Source organism: Sinocyclocheilus grahami, unplaced genomic scaffold (assembly GCF_001515645.1).
Source record: "Sinocyclocheilus grahami isolate Dianchi unplaced genomic scaffold, SAMN03320097.WGS_v1.1 scaffold344.1, whole genome shotgun sequence".
Classification (NCBI taxonomy): Eukaryota; Metazoa; Chordata; class Actinopteri; order Cypriniformes; family Cyprinidae; genus Sinocyclocheilus; species Sinocyclocheilus grahami.
The window spans coordinates 2,466,363-2,474,661 of NW_015505523.1; the positions used below are offsets into that span (position 1 = coordinate 2,466,363).

The 8,299-nt window shown below is 36.5% G+C and overlaps 1 protein-coding gene across 1 annotated transcript; it reads right to left on the reverse strand.

Moving 5' to 3' along the window:
- Positions 1–3,086: 3,086 nt before the first annotated feature.
- LOC107548148 (transmembrane protein 179B-like) lies at positions 3,087–6,057 on the reverse strand. Its single transcript, XM_016228705.1, has 5 exons — positions 5,874–6,057; positions 4,995–5,191; positions 4,742–4,879; positions 3,887–3,965; positions 3,087–3,546 (listed from the first exon to the last, which is right to left on the reverse strand). The coding sequence occupies exons 1-5, from the start codon at positions 5,976–5,978 to the stop codon at positions 3,394–3,396; spliced, it is 672 nt and encodes a 223-aa protein (XP_016084191.1). The 5' UTR covers positions 5,979–6,057; the 3' UTR covers positions 3,087–3,393.
- Positions 6,058–8,299: the final 2,242 nt, after the last annotated feature.

Below are 8,299 nucleotides of genomic sequence, written 5' to 3' on the forward strand. Positions count from 1 at the left end.
CTGAACATCACAGCCTTTCTTTTCCCCCAGATGTAATCTATCTAGGTGGTTGGTCGCCGTGTTTTTGCCAAGTAAGACATGTTCCTGGATCAACATCTTTTGTTTGTTTCGTTTTTTTTGTTTTTTTTACCTAAAACATAGAGACACACACCTTTTAAATCGGTTCACAAATCGCACCAACCGACTCATTGACGAATTAGAATGAACCGATTGCAGCTGTTCTCGAGTCGACAACTCATTGATTCAAATGAACCGTTTAGTGCGAGTCTCCAGTGAACTGAATTCACAAGTAAGAACCGCGCGCGCGACTGATGCTGCTAAAAGTAAGTTACTAATGTCGAATTTTAGGATTAATTATTGTAACTGAAAATCATATTTAGGTCAAAACTGTCAGTTGTTTGTGAACTAAATCTGCTGTAAAGGGTGATCTATTTAAGCCCACTGAAATGCTTGAATGCAGACACATCTACAGAAAAGAATCGGTTCGTTTTTGAATCAGACACCGCTTCTGCGTCTCGGAGCACGTGATATAGTATAAGTAGTAACGATTTGTTTTATGAAATGTAGTGAAGTAAAAAGTACGATCTTATGCTTTGGAATGTATTGAAGTAAATGTAAAAGTTACTCAAAATAAAACTACTCCAGTAAAGTACAGATAGGCCTACTTGAAAAATGTACTTAAGAACAGTAACGAAATAAAACTACTCCGTTACTGTCCACTGCTTGTAGTACACTTGAGCCCATCTTTGTACAGTATATTAGGTACAAAAGTATTGCTTGAAAATAGAGCACTTTAAGTAGGCTACATTTATGAAAATGTACTTTTTTTTAACCTGGGTGATGCTATCATGTCAATATGGATCAAAATCTGTAATAAACATATCTAGCACTTTGTTGAATCTATGCCACAAATAAATAAGGCAGATCAAAAGTCAAACCTGATACCTAACAAAGTGGCCTACGGTCAACATGTTCAATATACTGCATTTTTTTCTTGGAAATATATATTGAATTTGGCAACGTAAATTTTCAATCATCAATCAAAAACACAAATTAATGACATTTAAAACATGTGACAACTTGCCTGAACCTGACATTCATATTAGATACCTTTGTCCTGAGGGCATAGTTCAACTTTTCACCTTCAACTATATAGTTGTTTTATTGTGTTCAATTGCTTACCCAACAGCCATAGCAAAAACATGATATTCACAAAAATTGTTATTTACATGAATAATTCAAAAAAATATTGTCATTATTTAAAAGGGTTTTTTAAATGGGTGTTTGAAAGTCAATGTAAAAAAAACTTCTATCGATAAAACAAACGTGTAGTTTGATTTGACTCCAAATTTAGTTACTAAAATATAGTCCCATATAGGCTATCACTATTAATATTCATTATAATTTTCTTTTTGGTTGATCATTTTTTCTTCCTCCACAGTCCAACTGGACTGTGTGTGGAGCAGCTGTGAAGTGAAGAACAACAGGATGTCGAAGGACCAGCTGGACTCAGTGGTGAGCCACACGGAGGGCTTGCTCTCATTGGCCGCTCAGCTGCACGCGCAGTGTCAGGAGGAGAGCGCGCAGATGGCCGCTCTCGCCGAGCAGGTGCGAGAGGAGAGCCAGAGTCTCCTCAGCCAAAGCCACGTGCTTCAACAGGACATGGCTGAGATGTGCAAAGCACTGGAAGCTCTGATGGACACTAAGGTGGCGTTTGAAGCCAAAGAGAGGCAGGCACGCAAACTAAGTAAGCAGCTTTAAAACAATGGAGGAAGTAGCTTGTCCGGCCACATAAATTCATGAAATTGGCATTGACAGTAAAAAATAGTGCTCTGCTAATTTACAATTTTAAATGTGATGTGGAAATTATTTTCCATGCTGCCGCCATGTCGTGAAGACGCTGTGTGTTTCGTTGTGAAAGCGAAACTACTTTGTTTGGCCTTCCAAAAGAGGACACGACTAGAAATCAGTGGTTAAGTTGTATTTACAACACTGTTCCAGAACAGTTTAACCCAAATATTCAGATGTGTGCTGCGCATTTTATGGAGGACTGTTTCCTGATCCTGGAAGAGTAGACTACAATGCCGGCTGTTCTGACTCACAGACTGTTTTCTTAGTTAAAGAATTTGCCACTGATGATTCAAACGTGAGTTTTGAGCAGTGTAGAGTAGGGCTTGTTGTTTGTCATTTCTCCGATCACAAATACAGACATGGTTTATGTTTACGCGGCGCGATGCAACGCGTAAAAGAAAGTATAAGTCATTCTGCAACAAATGCCTCGTTTATAATGGGTTTTATTGGTTTTGTCTCGTCGCTCCGGCTGGACAGGGCATCACAATATGGTAAGGGGCGTATGTGGAAATAATAATGTACAGTATATGTAAAATAATGTGTTTTTTTAACCTTAAACCGCATAAACACATTTCATTACACCAAATACACAAAATGATGTTCTTTTTAGCAACATTATATGACCCCTTTAAATTAAAATTTAATCCTGAGACAACAATCACTCAAGCAATAGTGTAAGTTTGGGTGGGGTGTTCTGTTTGCTCAACCAATGGCTGATGGGGGGAGTGTTTGGCAAACCTTTTTGAAAACCACCATGATTTCTCCAATTTGGTAGTGGGGCAGAACTTACAAACTCTAAATGTTAGCTTTGTACCATCAGTTATTGGCATATTTTTCATTTAATCCTCTGAACAATCCACAGCACACATGTAAAGAATTAATATTTTTGCACTAAGCACACAAGTGCAAAATTTCACAATTTTGAATAACAGTAACATAAAAATGGGTACAAAATACAGATCCTCTTCACATCTTCACATTTAGCTCTTATTTTAAGATGTTAAGTGCAAAATGTAACAAGCCAGAAAAATACTGGTACTGCTTAAAGAGTCAGTAATATATCATTTATCATTATATCACCAAAATACTATAATTAAGAAATAATATATAATTATTTCAACTCAAATTAAAATGTTATATCCATGTATTTATTTATTTTATAAATATCCTCGTGTTAAGCAGGATAAACCCCTTTAGGGTGATAGAAGAACCCTTCTCTTTGTTTTGGGGTCCTGATTACTTTATTTTGCAATAATGGTTGTTTGACTGTATATTAGACAGTCATTCATATTTTTCTTATATCCGTCATGTCCAAAGACATGGTCTTGGACGTCTCTGGACATATACAGTATTTAAACTTTGTGTATATAATTATAGCTATCAGACATTAAAGAACTGTTTTTGTGTATAACTAAATAATTCAAATGTTGCAACGAACATACTATTAGGTATTTTATAACTGCTTGTGGTCCCATCTAAGTGTATATACCAAACTCTACATGATATGTAGTGATAAGCTCATGTAGTAGTGGCCTTGGTGATTTATCTCTGGCGGGGGCGATGGAGGAAGGGCTCTGTCTCAGCACGGCTCCACTCATCATCACCCCAAACCTTCAACCTTGAGCTCTGGCGCCTCTGTATGACCACCACGGCCGTTATTAACACCCAGAAGAAGAAGCTTACCCACATAGATCTCTGTGGAGGAGAGAAAGAGAAAGGGTGAGTGAGTGCTCAAGAAACACAAGATTTATTTCTACTGTATTTATTAATACAAATAAAAACACGCATGAAGAAATTCTAAGAAGCACGAAGCATGAATACTGACACCTATTGGTGTGGAGGCACTGAACGCTTTCAGTTACAGAGGCCATTGAAGAAACACTATTCGCAATGATCAAAATATTTGGCAACAGAAAGTGTCTGTTAATGTGGGTTAGCAAGATAAGGTTATTTTTGATGGGTCATGGTTCTCAATATAGCAACTATTGTGAGAGGGTGATGCCCTTATGAAGAATAACCAAACCAAAGTACTAACCTCAGTACTGTACAGTCCTGTGTAGAACTGATTTCCAGTGTATGGATGGGCCCACGTTTTATTCTCTGCATCTTCACAACTAAAACAAAAACATTGGTTGTTTTGTGATTGAGAAAAAAAAGATGGGAGGAAAAATATTTCAGTGCTTTTCCATTATGTTGCAAATCCTTTGCTCTAACCCGAGAAAACATTTGCCTTCTCTCACAAATTGTAAAAAAATGTCACCACTCCAAGAAATTTGACGTTCTCTTGCAAAACTTCTGTGGTCCCATGAGAAACTGTGTATTTGTCTGCAAAACTTTTGCGTTCCCCCGAGATACTATGGATTTGCTTGCAAAACACTTGTGCTCCGCCAAGATACTTTTCCCAATAAACTTTGTGCTCGCAAGACTTTTCTGTTCCACAGAAACCTTGTATTAGCTTGAAAATCTTCAGTGATCTCTCACAAAACTTATGTGTTTTCCTGAGAAACTTTGTGCTTGCAAAAGGTTTGCATTCTTTTACAAAAGTTTTGCATTTACCTGAAAACCTAAATTTTTGCGTTGTTTCACAAAGCTTTTGCAGTCTCTTGAGAAACAAAATTTTGAAGTTTCACAAGGAACACAATACTTTTGCAACAGGATAAGTGGTGCAAATAAGCATAAAAGCATTGAAATATAATTGTTCCTCTTATCTGTTTTTTTTTTAAATTCACATCACCATTTCTCTTTAAAGGTCCTACTTTAATTTTGTAAGCACAGCAGCTGGGAACTATGAGACACTCTGTTGATTCTGTAATCTCTCATCTTCTATATTTCTGTAGGGTATATGGTTCTTAAAATGTGCACCAAAATCACAGATGCAGAATGAAATCACCTGGTAATGGAGGGAGTGTTGTGAAGGACAGAGAAACACAGGCTGTCCCGACCGATCTTGAGAATACATCCTGATACCAAGAGAAAAAACAGAAGAAGACCACAGACTCCCAGAGACATGTTGAGAGAAACAGTCCCCCTGCATATACATGCAAGACAAAAACAAAATTGTTAATGTGACTGTTAAGTCCCATCTGCATGAATAAAAGAAAGTGGAATATGGAAAATGTCAACAGAAAAGTCAATACATTCACCTTCTCACATCCTCATCTACACAGCTGGCATAGATCCAGTAAAGAATAAGGGAAAAGCAGTAAATAGCCATGCACACAGCAATGGCTGACACGAAATAGCAGACGGAAGGAGAACTAGAGCCTTCTACAGTCAGAGCCTGGCCAGATGCATTATAATGAACACTTCCATAGAGGATGCACCGTCCATCAAAATGGCCCTAAAAACAAAATAAACAAAAGTCATCCATATTTGCATAAGATAAATGTAAGGAAAAACAACAGCAAAGGACATCTAGGGGTCATTTTCTTACTCTTTCGCAAACTATGTGGAAGATTTGTATTTCTCTGTGACGCACAGATAGAAGGAAAGTGCTGAGCTAAGAGCTTTTGTCCCTGTATCATATGACTCTAATGAGCCATAATATGGTGCGAGAGGCCGGCTGATCACATGGTGATTAAATTTTAAAGCTCTGGAGGATCTGGCCTGGGATCAGCCACATAACATATTCAATATTTTATTGCACATATGAATAACAACAAATGTAGTCTATCATTGAAAATGATTAGTTCATCTTCCCCCCAAAAGTAAGAAAATAATCTGACCATTTCAATAAACATAATAACATGCTGTGTGATCACACAATGTTACATATTAACATTAAACTGAAAGGTGTATAACAAAATAATGTCTCAAATGTTCCATAAATATGCATGCAAACTTTTGCCATGATCATCTTGATACTTGAAACTCTGAACTAAGTTCAGAGACAAACTTATATATCACATTACTCTAGAGACATGATTATGCTTTTAGTTTTCTTAATAATAAATTATTTTACACTTTCAGTGCTCACAAAATAGCAATGATCAGACAGTGTGGAGATGATTAATTAGTGTTACCTGAGTGAGCGTCATCCATGCGGCAGCTATCACCCCACAAATGAAACAACCAGCGTAAAGGACAAGCTCCAAAACTAGCAGCCATGGTAGTCCCATCATGAACATGCTCTCACAGTCACTGTCTCACAGAGCCAAGCAGCCGAATACCTCATTCATGTGCTCTGCGAACAGCTCTAAAGCATGTCCTGTCCTCACAACAATGTTGCTTTTCAGAATAATCTTGACAATTGGGCCAGAGAATTTCACAGCATTGCTATTAGGTGTAATAAAAGACTGCATTCAGGTCAAGGCAGGAAAACATTTCAGACAGTCTATGCAGTACAGCTATAAATCATCATTTACTGAAAAACACAGATCAGTTGTTGATATGATAGGAAAGTATAAAACAGGTATAAAGATATTATCTCAGACATTGTCAACAGTTGTACCATAGATAAAAAAAGATATACAAATATAGCTTTAAATATTACAACAACAACAAAAGCATGAAAGTGAATAAGTTGCATCTCCATGTCTGTGACCATCTATCATTACACTAATGGAAAAATGGCATAGAAGCCTACTTCTTTTCCATGCAAGTCAATGGGGACCCTTTGGTTACCCACATTCTTCAAAATATCTTCTTTTGTGTTCAGCAGAAGAAAGAAATTCATACAGGTTTGGAACAACTTGAAAGCGAGTAAATGGTGACAGAATGTTTATTTTTTGGGGGGTGAACTATGCTGTTAATTCGTCTTCCAAACCAATAGATGGCAATAAACACTTTTCAACGAGCTTCGTCGACGCGTAGAGGGACACTGAATGACTAAAATTTGCTGTGTTATTGTTGACAGTTTTCTTGTTTTTAGATGAAGTTGAATGTGCTTATTGTGTTTATAGTTTGATAAATCTGACCCTGGACAAGAACCCGTCCACCACATCTTTTTTTATTTATCATGATGATCTCTTGGGAAACCTTATACTTCATATTATTGTGCATCATGTCTTCTTGTGCAGCAGGTAGGAAGTCACAAAAAACAAAAATCAGTATTCTGTTACTTTGTTTTAAAAACATAATATTTACATAATTTCCGCCAGTTTGTCATAGTCACTAAAGTTATTGTTGCGACGTTAAAATTCTTATAACTTGGCATTACCTACTGTCATGTCACTGACAAAATAATTTACCTCGGTTTTTCTTTATTTTCATCACACATCATATTTCATCTCCAGTTCTCTACCGACACTGTTGTTGTCTCTGGTAACTTAAACAAGTACAAACTTTTGAACAAACTTAAATATTGGAAAACTTGTTGATTGTGATGAAGCTACAGCTTCAGGACGTAATTTGTGTGAAAGATTTTAATGAAAATAATCTCCATACCATATCTTTTGAAATAGTTTATTTATTTTATACTAAAAATACAAATAAATCATATTTTTGATTGGACATCTGTGTGCATAAAAGTGCAAATCAAGAAAATTATACATAAAATGCATTTAGGTAGAAAAAATTAATAAACGCATGGTAAAAAGCTTTCCAATATGGTTTGTAAGAAAACTATTCAAATCTATTAAGAGTAGTTTTAATAAAATTCAACTCTTGAGACATAAAGGTTGAAGAAACTCAAATGTGATATTTTAGTGACCACTGTGTGGAAATGTTTGTAAGGCCCTGAAACAACCATTTGCTGTAAGTAGACACTTTGTTTAAGATAAATAACTATTTGTTTTGGCAGTTGATGAGATGGTGTTTATTCCTGGTGGAAAAATGATGATGGGAACCAGTGCTGCTGATGGGAGAGATGGGGAGTCACCGACAGGAGCTGTGACTCTCCAGCCATTTAAGATAGACAAGTATCCTGTCACTAACTCTGAATTTAGGTACTTGCCATTGTAGATATTGGCTCAAAACCTACTTTGTCCTCCTACTGCTTGTAAATCTTCTTACTGGCCTGATACAACTGCTTCTGTTCATTCCAGGGAATTTGTCAGACAGCAGAAATATAAAACAGAAGCTGAAAAGTTCGGTTGGAGTTTTGTGTTCCAGGATTTTGTGTCAGATGAACTGAAAAGTAAGGTCACTCAGAAAATTGAGGTATGAACCCAAAGCAGGAGCATAAAGAAACAAGATCTACTGGTCAACTGGCCTAAATTGAATGTCTATTTCTTGTGTCTGGTTTTCAGAGTGTTTAAATGGTAATTTACCTTAATCTAAACGCTGTCTTTTATACAAGATTTTCTCTTTAAACCCTTTGTTCTCTTTAAAATTACCCATTTCTTCTTTCCTAGTCGGCTCCTTGGTGGTTACCAGTTGAGAAAGTGTTCTGGAGACAGGTGACATAGTTAACACTTTATGTATGATTAATTCTAGAAGTGTATAAATGACTTTAATCAGTGGTCAACCAGTATTGTGTGTGTGTGTGTGTGTATATATATATATATAT

Bases quoted from the DNA above. Each gene is read 5' to 3' on its own strand.
- LOC107548148 (XM_016228705.1), bottom strand. From the start codon at position 5,978: ATGTTCATGATGGGACTACCATGGCTGCTAGTTTTGGAGCTTGTCCTT. The intron at 5,192-5,873 runs GTAACACTAATT...TTTTGTTTTTAG, and splicing joins CATGGATGACGCTCACTCAG to GGCCATTTTGATGGACGGTG. The intron at 3,966-4,741 runs GTGATTTCATTC...TTTTTGTTTTAG, and splicing joins AACACTCCCTCCATTACCAG to TTGTGAAGATGCAGAGAATA.